Source organism: Aquila chrysaetos, chromosome 3, assembly GCF_900496995.4.
Source record: "Aquila chrysaetos chrysaetos chromosome 3, bAquChr1.4, whole genome shotgun sequence".
Lineage (NCBI taxonomy): Eukaryota > Metazoa > Chordata > Aves > Accipitriformes > Accipitridae > Aquila > Aquila chrysaetos.
In genome coordinates, this window is record NC_044006.1 from 22188032 (window position 1) to 22204175 (window position 16144).

General features: G+C 44.6%; 2 protein-coding genes across 4 annotated transcripts in view; both read left to right on the forward strand.

The window, feature by feature from the left end:
* The first annotated feature begins 1780 nt into the window (after positions 1-1780).
* GLB1 (galactosidase beta 1) overlaps positions 1781-16144 on the forward strand; it is a 48653-nt gene continuing 34289 nt past the window's right edge. Inside the window, exons 1-2 of the mRNA XM_030008909.2 lie at positions 1781-2159; positions 14050-14219. Of these exons, the coding sequence (XP_029864769.1) occupies positions 2067-2159; positions 14050-14219 (263 nt within the window). The 5' untranslated portion in view covers positions 1781-2066. The remainder of the gene's footprint in view (positions 2160-14049; positions 14220-16144) is intronic.
* Positions 2057-14152, forward strand: TMPPE (transmembrane protein with metallophosphoesterase domain). Of its 3 annotated transcripts, XM_030008911.2 has the most exons (3): positions 2177-3003; positions 5144-6587; positions 14050-14152. In XM_030008911.2, exons 1-2 carry the CDS (start codon positions 2859-2861, stop codon positions 6547-6549), a joined length of 1551 nt encoding a protein of 516 aa, XP_029864771.1. In that variant the 5' UTR covers positions 2177-2858; the 3' UTR covers positions 6550-6587; positions 14050-14152. The 3 variants fall into 3 exon arrangements, with proteins under 3 accessions (XP_029864772.1, XP_029864771.1, XP_029864770.1); XM_030008912.1 differs by lacking the exons at positions 2177-3003; positions 14050-14152 and adding an exon at positions 2057-2159 and having other exon boundaries at positions 5144-9759; XM_030008910.2 differs by lacking the exon at positions 14050-14152 and having other exon boundaries at positions 5144-9759.

Below are 16144 nucleotides of genomic sequence, written 5' to 3' on the forward strand. Positions count from 1 at the left end.
TATTGTTCTGAATGGCACGGGATGCTCTTTGGGTTTGTTCCCTACTAGCTAGAGCCCGGAATTCCACGCGTGCCTCGTCTTCGCTTTGGCGCGAGTGCTGGCCTGAGTTTTTTGACCACCGTTTCCCTTCTAGAAAACTCGCCTTGGTAGAGCTATACACATTCCGATGCTTAACAGCCCTGTGGGCCTGACAGCCTGGCCACCACGGCTTCTTGGCACAAACCACGTCTTTTGGTGCACAGGCGTACGAAAATGGATCCGTGTCGTCGCACGTGTTCGCGTGGAGAGGAAGCGGCTGCCAGCGTCTACCCTAACAGGAGTTGCTTCGGAAAGGCATCTCGCCTGCTAGTGAAACTCTACTGTCGGAAAGACGAGAAACAGGCAGGAGAAAGTTGTCTTATTTATGAGAGAGGAGGTGCAGATCGCCAGGCAGAGACAAACGAAGGCAGGCTAACCGCTGAGCCTCAAAGGTGGCCAAAGGGATACGGAAGCGATGGCCAAGGGACCCGTCCGGACAACTATGGCTACCTGGACGGAGGAGTGGTTCTTACTCACACATGTATGTTCTTCTGACACACGGTTACCTTTCGATGTTAACGTCAGAACTCTCTGATTTTCTGACAGCCCTCGTTTATGGTACGGGGATTAAAAAAAAACCCCAACCAAAACCCAGCATAAAAAAACCCCGTAACCCCCCACTTCGAGCGGTTTTCAGTGCATCCAATCAACTCGTCTTGGCCCAGACCGAGCAGGGGGCAGCACGGGCATGTCACGCTGCAAACTGAGGAACAGGACTTTGGGAGGCAATCCCACGGAAAAAGGGAAGTGCGCTTATGGGACACCTGTCCTACGCTCGCCCGCAATGGCAAGGTAGAAGTCTTTGAAAGCTTTGATCTCTCGGGAGCCTTCCCAGGCTGCCGTCCAGTCCTCGTGGGCTTTGAAGAAAGCAGGGAGAGGCAGCCGCGCGTCCGAGGTGGCCGTTCCCCAGTCGTCACCGTTGTAGGCCGCCAGAGGCCGGCCAAAGAGATTCCGACAAGCTGTCGGGAAGGAAACCCAGCAGCGACTGCGCTGTGGAAAGGTGCGTGTGAAGTCCGCTGGAGTAAGTGAGGTCTGTGCGTTCCGGGGTTACTGCGGCAGCTGTGATGCGATGAAGGAAGAGCAGGTGGCGGCCAGCGCGGGGCGAGGGGAGCGGCGGGATGGGGATGGGGATGGGGATGGGGATGGGGATCGGGAGCAGTCTCGGGGGCGGGTGGGTGGGTGGGCGGGGGAAGGCGGTCCGTCCCCGGGCCGGGGAGGGTGTGCGGCGGCGTGAAGGAAAGCGGGTGGTGGGGAAAGCGGGGCGGGGCGGGGCGGGGGGACCAAGAGCGGCGCCGAGGCCGGTGCTGGCGGGGGCCGGTGTGGCGCCACACTACCCCTGGGGGGTCCACTGTCAGAGCTAAGCAGGGGCGGCCCCGGTTAGCGCTGGGAAGGGAGACGGCCTCGGACACCCCTTTTTCTTTTCCCTCTGCCCCTCCCCGGGGAGGGGTGGGGGCGGCTTCCCCCCTCCTCTCTTGCCCGGGATTTCCTCGTCCTCCTTCGCCAGCCTCCTGGCGCACGACGGGGAAATGGGGAAACGGGGAAATGGGGAAATGGGGAAACGGGGAAATGGGGAAATGGGCCGCGGGGCTGGAAATGGGCGGAGGGCCACCTCCTCTGCCCCCGCCTTTGGGTCCTGTCCCGGCCTGCAGCCTGGGAGATGGGTCTTGCACCTGCTTGGGGCGGGTGGAGGTGTGCGAGGCCTTTGTGCCCAGCCACGGTGGCGGGGGGCAGGGGCTGGGGCGGCTCCCTTCGTCCCCTCGGAGGAGCTGGGGCGAGTCGCCGGGCCGGGGCCGGCTGGAGCGTGGGATGTTCTGAGAGGCGAGGGTAGGAGGAGGCACGCAGGATCCTGACGGCAGACGCTGAATCCGTCGTTGTCGCTTGGACGGAAGGATGTCCGTGCTTCGCCCGGCCGTTTCCCGTGGAGGGTGTGGCTTAGCGGGGCAGGCCCGCCCCGCTCCCTCCCCCGGTCCAGCTGACGCCGCCCTGTCATGGGACGCTTGGCTGAGTCGCGTCGGTTGCCGTCAGTTATGCTGCGTCTCTTGTTCCCGCTGGCCGGCTTGGCGGCCGTTTTCCGGGCGGAGGTGAGTCCCGTCGCTTCTTCCTCCCCTCAGGTCCCCGTTTCGCTGCGTTACCGCCGGGAGGGGCTGTGGCGCCCGGCCCCGTGGCTGTTGGGGATGGCTCCGAGCTGTGAGGGATGCGGGGTCCGCCGGGTGCCAGCGGCTCCCGGCTGGCAGGGGGTGTCCTCCCGCCCCAGGAGGAAGACGATTAATTTCGTTCCTTTTATAATACGTTAGCGGTTTGTGGTTCATGGGGGGGAGGGGGGTGGCGTTTTAGTAGTCGCGGGGCCGCGCCTGGCGGGGTGGAGCTGCCGGGGTAGGTGCGGTGAGCGGGCGGGGGGGGGGGTGCGGCTCGTTCTCCCGAGCAGGCCTGCCCGCTCCCGGCCGCGGCGACCGCCTTGCTGCGCCCTAGGTGTTTCGTACTGGGGAAGGGTTGGCCGTGCCCGCCCTCGCCCCCCGTGGGGTGAGCGCTGCCGCCGGCTTGAGAGGGGTGATCGTCGGGGTCGCTGGCCGCTGAACCTGCCGGCCGAAGCGGTGGTGGCACCTGTCCGCCTTCCAGCCTTCAGACCGCGGTCTGAGAAAGAATAGATTACGAGGCCTCATTAAGGAACCCATGGCGGGGGGAACCCGAGCTGCGGTTACCTGATACCTACACACTATTAGCAGATCCCATGGGAAAACTTGCTCTTCCTGTAGTGAGGGAGAGTTTTTCCTGTTCTACCCATGTTCAGCATCGACTCTCTTGTTGCTGCTTTGTCCAGTGGGACGCTGTACCACTGCCTAACCATGTGCCTAGGCAAATCCTTCCTCTTTACGATTGCTGTGGGAGCCATGCCTTATCCCTTATGCCTCGAGTTTGAAGTAGAGTGTCGGTATTATCTTGATAGATGTTGCTAATTGAATGATGCACAGGTGGTTAAAGCTGTGTGAAAAGTAGCATGGTCTCATGGGAGACCTTTATCAATGGGAAGATTGGATGGCAGTAAGTATGGTCTGCGGGGGTGGGATTATGGCTGAGACTGAAAATTCTTAAGGTGGTGGGTAAGAGGAATGGAGAACCAGTACTCACCCAATTTAGTAGTACTAGAAGAGGGGCACTTGGTGGATTTTGTAGATTAGTTTAAAACAGATAAATTACTTGAAAAATACATAGTGAATTTCAGGAATTTGCTGCTACAGGAGGTTGTAGAGGCGGACATTGTATTTAACTGATTCCAAAAAAGGATTAGACCAATTAAAATACATCAGGTTCATAAACAACATCCAAAAATGACTAGGCATGGATTTGCTTTCTAACATCCCTGACGTAGCAGTTTTGTCAGGTGGAGGAGTATGAGGGGAGTAGACCACAGACAGTGGCCAGGGTTATGTCATTTCTTTAAACAGCATTTCTTATTGCTGTTGTCTAAACAGAATATGACCTGGTATCTAGAGGAACTGTGGACTCAAACCAGGAGGACATTTCTTGTGCTTTTATCTTCCTAGCTTTGTTTATTTTCTGTAGAGGCATGTGTGTAAAATAGCACTGTTTTTTAAGAATAGTTTTGTATCAGCTGAGAGGGCTTGAGGAACTGAGGCCAGCAGGCACGATTTCTCTATCAAGTGACCGTTCCCTGACCAAGCAATGAGGGAAGGGGTCTTTTTATAATTTGGTCTCGTCCTCAAAATATAGCAGGGTCCTATCATCGCTGAGGTGCTAATGTTCTTTTAAATTAGCTTGGGAAAGTGTATGCTGCAGATAAGCAACCTGGCAGACTCGGGTTTGTAGACTTCTGGGCTCAAGCTCACTGCAGAGCAAGGCTGGTTTTGTGCCCTAGTTCTGAGATATTTTTGGCTGTAATGATTGCTTACTTTTTCTCCAGTTAAGTGTGGACTGAGAGACAGGAAGTGTTTTGAAAGTAAGTATATTCTGCTGCATGGCTTTAAATAAGGTAGTTTGTTATCTCAAACTTGGTCTCTATTGTATGTTACGAAAGACCATCCAAACTTTTTTTCATCTATGGTGAAAGTAAAACAGTAGGTTTATTTTAAATAGAAATGTGCAAACTGGGCATTGGTAGAAACACTATGAACTCTGAGCAAAATACAGAGCAAAACAGGGAATTCTGGTATGATTCAAACATAACTGATGCTTGCTTATATATTTTCAATCTGGGAGCGGAGATGCATTAGGCTTAGTGTTCCCATTACTTCTAAAGGAGCACAGTGTATGAAGTTTTAATCCCTTTTCAACTTAATTGCATCCTGTTAGACCAGGATATGCTGAAATAGGGGTTGAGTCTCAGGAACTGTACATGTAGTGGAAGTGAGCAGGAAGCAAGTAGCAAAACACTGTGGGTTTTACTGATCCTACTGATTTTGAGGGATTTGGGGAAGTCTTATTTGCAGCTGGAGGCAAGGATATCTGCCGATACATCATCTGCAGTTTCTGGGACCACAGTTGCATCTGGTAGCTATTCCAGTAGGGATTTTTCACTGCTGCTGTAGCATGTATTAGTAGAAGCTCTTGCATTTGGTAAGAATGATGTAGGGTGATACCTGCTTCTGAGATGGAGCCAGCTGCTTGTGAAGAAGAACAGAAAGCACAAGTGCTAAGTTAACGGCAGAAGCTGCTTAGTCCCAGAACATGTATGGGGTTTACAAATACTATAATCATTGTTCACAAGTACTATAATGATTGTTTCTGGGACTCATTGCATCACTGTTGTGATCTATTGCCATCTACTATAAGGAACTCTTCATGAGGAAAGAGGATATTAAAAAAAAAAGGGGGGGGGGAATCATTGAGGGAGGCAGGCAGGGAGCTTGGAAGGGGACTGCCGGAATCCAGTTTTCAGTTGTCTGATTTATTACACGTCAGGAAATCTCCTCTCTGTCTTTATGATAGTGATTCTGCATGACCCAGTGTCTTGGGTAGTATGTGTGGAGTAACAGTCCTTTACTGCAGTCTGGGAAAAAGGGAATGTATGTAATATTTTAAAAAGGCTGATACTGGTTCCTGGTTGCAGGCTTTGTTGACCCAAGGCATCCCTTCATAACCACATTATTGCCTACTGGAGACTTCTGCAGAACAGAAGGGAACGGTCAGGAAGCAAAGATGATCTCCTTCAAGCAACTGCCCCTTGAAGCAAAGGCTGCAGTGGCTGCAGGAGTGGTTTTCTTCTCCATGATGCTATCGCGGAGTTATCTGGCAGAAAAACTCGATCTCAGGACGTGGCGTTGGCTTCTAAGGCTGCAGATGGCTCTATTTGCTAATGCACTCATGTTGATAGGATCTCTTCATGTCTGGAGAAGCACAGTCACCACATTCTCCAGGTCTTCAGCTGCCAGCTCCTTCTGTTTCATGCCGTGGAAAATAGCTGTGTTCATGTTTCTAGCTTTGGCTCATTCAAGCTTCTTTACATTGCTATTTCTCGTTGCGGAAGAGCCCTATTTCTTTTCTTTAGCTGCCTACACTTGCCTGGGGGCCTATATCATTCTTATCTTCTTCCTCTTCACTCTAGGCTCTGTAGAGCAGGCTTACAAGTTCTTGGCTGGGAGAGGTACTAAGGCAGGCACTGGCAACAAGAACAGAACAGCAATTAAACCAGTTTTGGCAGTCATGCTGACTGTTGCGCTGACTGTTGTCGGGCTGTTAAATGCTTCCCAGCCTCCCACTGTGAATTCAGTGGAGGTTCCAGTTCACAAGCTGCCCTCAACAATGAATAATCTGAAAGTGGTGTTGCTTTCAGATATCCATCTGGGGCCTACAGTTGGGAAGACCAAGCTTGCCATGATTGTGAGAATGGTTAAGGCTTTGAAACCAGATATCACTGTGATTGTTGGGGACCTGACTGACTCTGAGGCAGAGATCATACGACCTGCTGTTGAGCCTCTTGGAGAACTTAACTCCCCTTTGGGGACTTACTTTGTCACAGGAAACCATGAGTATTACACATCAGATGTTAGCAACTGGTTTGAGCTGTTAAAATCATTTAACATTCGGCCACTCCATAATGAGAATGTGAAGATTGTTTCACCGAAGAGCACTGATGACTGGTTCTGCCTGGCTGGTGTTGATGATATTGAAGCAGATGTATTACGCTACTCAGGACATGGCATGGATTTAAAAAAAGCTCTCAGAGATTGTAGCAATGAGCATGCAATAGTGCTGTTAGCTCATCAGCCAATTGCTGCAAAGTGGGCCCTTCAGGAGAGACCAGACATAAACTTAATTCTCTCTGGCCATACTCATGGAGGGCAGATGTTCCCACTAAATGCTGGAGCTTATTTTCTGAATCCATTCTTTGTTGGATTGTACGAAGTTGGGCAGAACACCTTTGTCTATGTCAGCCCAGGGACTATGTACTTTGGAATACCTATGAGGCTGGGCAGCAGAGCTGAAATAACGGAGATAATTCTACGTTCTCCTTGAGGAGTTTTCCATTTGACGGATTTCTGTCATCCTTTTTGGTCAGTATATTGGCTCTTCTGCTCTGAAAGCAAATCCTTTTTCAGGGAAGCCAGAGAAGATGTGTTGGGGTGGACTTCAGCAGGCTGTGTTAAGTTTGAGCAGAAAACACTAACTGTATCTTGGGCCTGTGAAACAAATTGGGGGCATGTTAAAATACTGAAGATATTAATTCTTTGAGTTCATTATTATTGAGGTTCTGCATTTAAAGATAACACTGATGTCATGGAGATAATGTGTGTCCTGTGCATGTTTAGTAATATCTGTGTCCTGCAGCTACTTCATGTTCCACTGTTTATTATCCATCAGGCAACTGCGTTATCAAATCTCAGACAGGTGAAGTTCTGATCTCTTGCAGTGAAATTGCTCATGCATGTTTTGTGGAAGGTACTACAGAGTGTCCACTGAGTATGTAAACTCTAGAAGCCTTATGCTAGAAATGTTACAGGAAGGGAGTAGTTTTGGTTTTTTTTATTGAGGCTGGGTATCTTTATTCTGCTAGCTGTCCGCAGCATGCACTAGGGCTTCCAGTCTGTGCTGCTTACCAGTACAGTAAGTTGCCAGGCATCAGTTCCTGAAATTAATTTTTTTCCAGTTAAGAAGCTGGAGAGGCTGATACCAAGGGGTAAAAGTAGCTGTCTTTCTGCAGGCATTTTCCCCAGAATAACTGGGCATCTAGTAGTTACTGAAAATAGTTCTAATAAAAGCAAATGAGAAAGAAAACTCCTAATGAACATAACTTCCGTTGCTGTCTGAGCATACAGTACCTCCTGATGTAAAGCACAAAATCCAAAGCTGAAATACTCAAGTCTCTTCATTCTGTATTTTTTTTGTTTATGCTTAATTTATCTTCTGTGATTTTTCTCTTACAAAAGTAAGGAGATGCTATTTGAAAACAATGCATATAGGTTAATGCTTGAACTTTAAGGTTTTAATTTTTCAAGTAAATGGTGTCCTTTTTAAGAAGTCTAAACTCTGCAGCAGGTGTCTTTCCTTAACAGCATTTGCGTATCAGTGTCCTGGTTGTCTGATAGGCACATGGCAGAATAACTGCTACAGGATAATGAGGGATGGAGAATTTCTCTCTCTTTCCTAGAAGGGCTTGACACAAATTAATACCATTCTGGGAAATTTGAGAGTTTAGAAAATAATAATGAAAACATTCTTGCTTCCATATCTTTGTGTTAATATAAGAAAGCCAGGATGTAAGTTAATGTGCGTATATTTTCCAGGCTGATGGAACAGTTTACTTCTGCTCATCGTCCTCTCTCCTTCCTCTTCCACCTCAGTGTTGCTGTATGAAACGCCACGAACAATACAAGTCTGGCAGTCCTGCCTCTGACTCTGCAGTCTGCAGCTGTAGCCACAGGGTTTCCCTTGCTCTGCCTTTCTGCCCACCAGTAGCTGGGTTTCTCTCGGGCAGACCCATGTAGCATGGGGCAAAAGAGATTAGTGCTTATGCGGGAGACAGGATAGCAAGACCAGAACTGTGGTGTTCTGTCTTTTTCTGCCTTCCTGTGTGATCCTGAACCAGACACGCTTCTGTTTTATTCTTCAGCTTCTGTTCTTGTTTCGCAGGAGGCTTGTGGGGCTGTATTTGAAGAGTACTATAGGCTTTGTAAAGTTGATTTTTTTTTTCTGTAAGTGAAATTTTGAAGTTTCTCTTCATCCACTCCCTTCAGCACCCCCCAGGCAGAGTTTCTAACTGCTAAACTGGTTTTGTATCCTGTTCCTCTGTACAAACATCTTGCATTTTTACTCAGAGGAATTTTGAGAAATACTGTAAATGTGTCATGTGCACTGGAAGGTTGGTGGAAGAGTTGGAGAAGTCAGTCCTTTTTTAGTCTGAAAACTGAACACCTGACCAGCCAGGCTTTCTACTTGCCCGACTAGATAATTTCTGTTTCCCAGCACCTATAATTTTGTAAACTTTTTTATGCTTGTGCAATAATATCTGCTTAAGTATCCTAAAGTTTCCATGTATATTTAACACTGCCCGCATGGGGTCCTTCTGAGGTTCTTTCCCTGTCAGTAGCATAGTGTCAAATGGTCTTTTGTAGAGAGAATCTTGATAGCCTGTAACTCTCTGTTTACTTATCAACATGCCTTCAGTTAAAAGCTGTGTTCTGGATTTGGTAGTGCAGAGTATTCCCTCTAGGACAGTGGTCCAGGAGGATAGCTTTTCATTTGTTAAGCTGAGGGTTATTACTGTGTTAAGACGACTAATTGTTGAGCAAGTTTCCTTACCAGGAGGCTTTTGTGGAACTGGTTTTAGGTGGTGTTAGTTTCCCAGTGAGTTGCTAGTATTATTATTTTCTTTTTTTCCCTACTGTTTTTCTTTCTCTCTTCATTCTGTCCAAATGTGTGCAAAAACCTAGCTGAAGTGGTCTGTCCGTCCCAGGGGTGCATAGATGACTTTATTACTTTGTATGTGACACTTTTGGAAGATCTTTGTGTATCCTTTCAGGGGCAGATAAACATCCTTTTAGGAGTGGTCATATCATTTCATAAACTTAGTGAGTTCTCCCAATGTAATTTAGTTCTTGTTCACTTTTTCAAGTATCTCCCTCTGAAAGCCTGTTTCCTTGATGATTAGTTATCACTTAAAATGTTTTCTTTCTGTGCCAAAACACTTTAAAGCCTCTTCCTATTTTTTTTTTTTTTTTAAAGTATGAATGGAAATTATCCTACATCAACTTTCTTTTTGATAGTAAGAGGAATTAACCTTTTTTAAAATCTCTCTAGGACAGCAATCCCTAATTGTCCTTCAAGGCTTTTTCTGTACTTTTTCCAATTTGACTTGAATGTGCATGGTGTAGACCTGTGTTCAGTATTCCAGATGAAAAAAAAGGCTGTGCTGCTTATTTTGTAATTATTTTTTTTTTTGTAAATTTGTGTGTGTGTGGGGGTGTGTGTGTAGAATGTATTTGATCTGGAGAACTTAAGTAAATGAATATATATTTCTTCCTATAAAAGGCCAGTTCATGGGGGGAGGGGGGGGGAGTTAATCACTATCAGAATAATACCAGAACAGAATAGTGTCATCACTTTGTGAAAGTTATATTTATTACATTATATAATCAGTATAGAGTGGATTTGAAAATATGTAAATTGTGGTATAACAAATGCTTTAAATGCTGGGATTTAATAAAAATTTATTCGCTTATCAAGAAAGATGCCTCTAATGACCTTTTATTTTGTACCAATAGTTATTGTAGCAGTTCATGCTGAACAGTTTTAACTTAACATATTAATTCTGTTTAACAACAAAAAGCTACTGACTACTTTTGGAAAAATCTTACACCCACACTGTTAAGTGAGGCATGGTGGAAAGTGGGAAAGGTAAGGCCCCTATTAAATTTGCCTGATGTCTACTAGGGGGAAGAAGTGCAGGCTGAAGAGGTGAGGATGTGATGCAGAGAAAAGGACTGCTGCAAAGGCAGAGAAAGGGTATTACGAGGACTTTTTGGAAGGAGCAGAAGAAAATGAGTGGTTTGTGGTTCTCAATTTTCATACTTAAGCTTTGGGGTAGAGAAAGGGGTGTTCTGCATTTGAATGGTCTGTATAAGAGATGCTAGAAATCTTCACAGGTGGAGGGGTTCATTGAGGATTTGTATCCACATCTGTTTGCTTTCCAAATAAGAAAAAAAACCTGTTTTGTAAATTTGGAGAATGAGAGATTCTAGCCACTGTTAAATAGTTTTGTGTGCTGAAGCTATGAATTTCTTTCCTTTGTTGAGAAACATGCACGTTATGAAACGTTCAAAGAGCATTAAGGTTGCAAAAATAAGTTCGTACTTGATTTAAGAAAGGACAAATTCTTTAGTTCTTCCTGTTTCCATGTGAGTATGTTCTGAGCATGTAAGATGCAACATTATACCATTGCCTCTAAGGGTCTGAATTTTCAGCTGGGCATTGATAAGGTGTGGTATGAATGAACTGGCATCTTAAACCGCGTGCAGTTAGCTTGTGTCTGTTGAATCTACTTATCAAACTAGCAGACCCACTACCCCACCTTCTAGGGAGATGCAGGGAATTCATTCCTTCTGTGTATGCACAACCATGAGTATACAATATTGACAGAGCCAGACATAAATTCATGACAAGAACTGTTTTGGTTTTGTTGCAAGCCCCCGTCTGCGAGCTGTGGGTCGAGTCATGCACTGACAATCAAAGAGTGTTGAGTAATTGATCACGAAGGGAAATCTGTTTACAATGGGCAATGAATGAGGTGAATCAGAGCAAAGTACCCTGGAAGCTTCCTTCCTCTCCTCACCCCCATAATAATACTGCATCAGGAAGTATATGTGTAAGGAAAGTGACTTACAGTTATGGTCACAGCTTTAAAAGCATGGCTTCTAAATGGTAAGTGGTTCAATGATGATCACTTTCATAATTAATACCTTATTTTCATTGTTTTATTGTTTTAAGAAAGTCTTGTTTCTTTGCCAAAGATGTCTGTCGCCCGAGGGTGGAGCTATGTAAACAGTTGATTTGACGCTCATCATCTCTCAACGGTTATCTGCTATAAATGGAGCAAGTGTCTTTTCCATAGGCCTATTAATGTGGTTAGTCTAAATGAGGGTGCTGAAATCCTTTTTGAGGGAAATGACAGCAATTTATTTTGACTCTCCTTTATTTCCAGGGATAATGGTCTTTTAATGTGCTTTTTTTCGTAATACTTCTCTCTCTCTATTTTTTTTTCTTTTTTTTAAATAGTATTGCAGAATTGTGTTGCTGCACCTGGGTTCTGAGTTTTGTTTAGTCATGATCGTTTTGAAGCACTCAGCTCCACATTAATGCTGCGACTTGTCACAGTGCCCTCGAGTAAAAAAAATCTGAAGAATGTGAAATATCTGCTTGGTGTTCATAAGGGTGAATAGTTTCCTTCAGGGATACACAAAGTACAATTCCATCCTCGTGCAGCATGCCCAGGAATCAAGATGCAGGTTATAAATTTAAGATCAGCAAAAAGTCACAGGTATTTGAATTGAAAGGAAAGTAAGCAGACAGTACATACCTGTGCGTCCTCTGCAGTGGTAATATACTTGAGGTTTAACAGCCTGGAGTTACTACAACAGCATAATTTCCCAGGGAGAATCCCAACCTTTGAGTTACTTTTGTTACAGAGCAGTTGGTTTGTACTTCTCAGGTCTGCAAGGTCCTGATTTTGTGGAGACCTGTCATGTCCATACCTTTGTTGAGTCAAGATTTATTTCAACTTTAATGGAACTCTTTGTTAAGTAATGTTAGGAATGGGTCCGTGTTTGTGGGATCAGGGTTTAAAAGCTTCCCCTATGCCATACTTGGCAGTCCCTTGCAGTTCTTGTTTCCCTGCCAGCTCAGGGCTGTTATCTTCTCACATCTGTTGTTGTATGTCCACCACACAGATAATTCCACTTGTTCACTGTTGGCAGAGTGTTTTGCATTGCTATGTGCATTTAAGACATTTTCCACAACTTTATTTTAGGTTTTCTGTGAAGAAATGCCCCTATCACAGTTGCAACGCTCTGTAGTCTTCCTCCTCCTTGGAGTTTGTAGTCTTCAAATGTTTGTAAAGTGTTACCTCACTCAGTTGCTCTGTTTAATGACAGTCTAGGGATAGGCATGTTTACTCAGCAATTTTGTCCTCCAGTTTTCAGGAGGGTGTGTTTTTGCTTTGTACTCTCTTCAGTAGTTTGTACTCTTGTTCTTTTGGCCTGTGACACATTGCGCTGGCTCCTTTTTGCTATCTTATTGCACTACGAGTATGCTCTTGGTTGGCAGTTGTGTCCAGTTGTTGGCCAGGAGTCTCAGTACTTACAGCTTTATGGTTATACATACCTGCGGTATTTCACTTTTTCCATTCCTTTCTCTTTATTCTTTCTGTAGTTGTACACAGTATTGCAACAAAATTGTTCACCAGTTAACCGAAAGAAGTGGTTTCATGGGAAGGTTCTTCAAAACTCTGTGGTCCGTTGGTCTCAACCTTTGGGCAGATTTCTTCCAATGGTGGATGGCTCTCATGTAGTGGGGGTCACCTGGGGTTATATGGTGGTCTACATCTCTCTTGCCTTTCTAATTTCATCGCTTTTGTTTCATGTAATCAATTTCCTAATTGCTAAGCCCTGTTCTCGATATGGGACAGGCCAAAGCCTGTCTTTTCAAGAACAAGGCCAGTGTCCTTTGACAACTTTTAATTTACACTGTTGAAAGGTGTGTTTCATTTGGACTAGTATAACGTCCAATGAATCATGAGGTTTGTTAGGTTGACTTCTGACTTATTTTCTGATGGGTATGGAGAACTAACTGATTACATATGCTGACTTGTGATTTTACTTCATAAATCCCTACTGATCTTTAATTGAAGGAAATTTTTTTAACGTGCTCAGTAATGAATCTGATAAAACACAAATATGAAGTCATAGAACATGAAGACAAACAACAAACTATTCAGTGGTGTGTGGAGGACAAAAGCAGTACTGGTGACAGGGGTGCCAAAGATACACGAGAAGTGTAAGATGCGAGATGTTTGCTTAAAAAAAATAAAAATTTAAAGGTTCTTAAAGACATAGGGCCAGGCACTTAACAAAAGGTCTTCTGTTTTTCCTTGTTTTTCACAAGCAAAAGAAGTACAGCTGTTGGTCATAGTAGTATAAATCTTAATAAGATCATAGGCTCACTTGAGGAGTAATCCGATGCTCTTGAAGTTAAGGTATTTTTCTTATGGCTAGGAAGTGCAGATTCTTATTCTTAATTTACCTGCTTCTTTTTTAAGTTCACTGTTTTGGCTGTGCTTAGCTGGAAAAGTACTGAAAGTAGGACTTTCTCCAAAAATGACTAATTTTTAGTGACTTACATAAATGTATGCAGTTCACGAGACTGATCTATCAAACAGTTTTATACTTACTGGAAACTAAGCTTTCAAACATGTATGTATCAGTGTCCTGGAGCATTTAGAATGTGGTATTTGTTCTTCAAGAGCTCCCAGTTGGCTTTCGCTTCTAGACTTGAGCGTGACATTAAGTTGGAATTAGGGTTGTGTTTTCTAACAGTTTATTAGGTTGCAGCATTGAGTGCACAGTGTTGGCATTCACCAAATCTCCCTTAATTAATTCATCATGATTTGCACTGGTGTGAGCAACTGCAAAATGTATCACTGTAGAAAGATGGTACTATATATATACCTACTCATTGAAAGTGGAGAATGCATGCGGCATATTTTGGTGTAGTAGTGAATCCTGTCATTGCTGAGTGGTTGGCAGGTGTATTGTAGTCCTTTGGTGTGTTAGGCTCAGGTGGGCTGTGTGTAGCTAGGGGAGGGCCATTCACCGTCAGTTATTCTAACACCATTGTACCTTCTATTGTGGACAGTCCACAGACGTTGTATAGACTGTTCTCCGTGTCTTTCAAGGCAGAAAAATGTTATATTGTGGTTTTTTTGGTGTGTGTGGTTTTTTGTTTTTGTTTTTTTTTTCTATACAGACTATACCCCAGAGGAGTTTTGAGATTGATTATAACTGTGACTGCTTTGTCAAGGATGGGAGACCTTTCCGTTACATCTCAGGTAGCATTCACTACTCACGCGTGCCCCGATATTACTGGAAAGACCGCTTGTTGAAGATGAAGATGGCAGGACTTGATGCCATTCAAACGTAAGTAGCTGTAGACTTTCAAAGTGATTTGTAGTCCTGGGAGATGTATGAGAAGTAGTTAAGTGGAATGCTACCATCGTTACTTGGTTTATTAATTTTTAAGTAGTAGGTGAGAAAGCTCTGGAGAAGTGAAGAGTGGTATGGGATGACCTCTAACAGCATAGACTGGGACAATTGGGCAGGTTATAGCTAACAGTCTACTTCCCTGCTGATAGGCAACACCTTTTGCTTCACAACCGAGGGTGCAAATGTGACCTGAAATAAATTATGAAACAGTTTTATGTGCTTTGTCTCTGCCAAGGGCATTGTAATCTCTGGTCAAAAGGCAGACTAAGCGAGAGGGGACAATAACCTTTTAATACAGCCTAGGCTGTATTGGCCTGAAGCCTTGAAAATATTGGCAAAGGCTGCAGTAACATGTAAAGCTATTTCACCAGGAGTGTTTAAATTTAGAAAAATGGTTGGGAACTGGGTGTACTTCTTTAAAAAAAAAAAAAAAAAAAAAAGACCATTTAAACAGGTTTCAGTTGCATGTACCAAACCTTTAGTCCATCTTTCTTGTCTTTCCTACCTGGTTGTGTACTTATTACAACAGGTGAGGCACTGATTTAAAAAAAGTGCAGCTTACTCTTATTTTTGCTAAATCTTCCTTGACAAGGGAAGAAGAGTGGTAGAAAACTGTAAGGCACAGTCTTCTCAAGCAATGGTTGTAATTCCCAAATGTGTTGGTTTTTTCTTTCCTAAATCATTACAAGGCTTAGAGCTTCTCTTTGAAACAGCCTGCTTGTGTGCTATGGACTGCCAGACAGTGTTGGTTCTGGCCATGCAGAGCCTGTAGGCCAGGGCACTTTGCTCAGTGGGTGTGTTGCACCATCTCTCCTTCCTCTCCTTTGAAATCTGTATTTTGTTTGACCTGCAAGTTGCAGGGCTGCCTTGTACACTTGGGGATGTGATTAGTACGGGTTAGTATGTGAAGAACACATGGCAGGGAAAGAAAAGAAGTTGCTTTTTTCCAAATTTAGGCTGCTCCATTTTTTTTTTTTGTAAGTCTTAAAACTCTTCCCTGTGTTGTGACGATGTAGTGACTTTTTGTTTGGTGGGTGGTTTTTGTTGTTTTCTAATAAAGCAATTAAGTTCTATCTTCCCTCACATCACATAAGAACAACAGGATTAAGTAACACACTTGCTCAGGACAGAGTTACTTTTATTGCAGCAAAAAAAATAATTACATGGGTAATTCCAGTAATCTCAAATGGACCTGAAAGTTATACCTTTTGATGTCTGGCTTGAAGATCAGCCTAGGTCCTGACAGTGGCTCTGTGACTCCTACGAGCCATAGTGTCTCATACTTCCCTTAGGTCTCTTATTTTCCTCCTCCTCCCAACACCCATATATCTTCAGTGCCCTCTGAATTTCCAGCTTTTTCAACCAGTCCCTTCCTTTTCTCTTTGAAATTGCCTGTTCATGTCTCTGCTGCATCACTGGTCTTTTGAGATAGGAATCTTTTCTTTCCCATTTCCCCCCCCATCGCTGTTGTTTAATGGCAAAATTGCTGCAGGGCTGGGTTTTTTTGGTTTTTGTTTTTGTTTTTTTCTGTGGCTTCCTCCTTCCTTTGTAATCTCCTGCTAACAAGGGTTTTTTTCCTTCCTTCCTTCCTTCCTTTTTTTTTTAAACTTATTGAGATCTCTTAATCTGTGCTTTACTGTTTTGCATTAGTGTCCCTCTTCAATTGAAGTGGAAAGAAAAAGCCAAGAAAGAAAGAGAAGGAAGAAAGAAGGAAGAACGAAAGTAAAAGAAGAAACAGACAGAAACGAACAGCCATCAAGAAAGAACACAAGACAAAAGAACTCCCCTCCCCCTCCTCCCTCCTCCCCCTCCCTCCTTCCCTCCCTCCCTCCCTCCTTCCCTCCCTCCTTCCTTCCCTC

What these genes read in the sequence shown, in the direction of transcription:
- TMPPE (XM_030008911.2), top strand. Translation starts at nt 2,859, where the DNA reads ATGTTCAGCATCGACTCTCTTGTTGCTGCTTTGTCCAGTGGGACGCTG. An exon ending in CCTCGAGTTTGAAGTAGAGT is followed by an intron (nt 3,004 to 5,143) that starts GTCGGTATTATC and finishes TCCTGGTTGCAG; the next exon opens with GCTTTGTTGACCCAAGGCAT.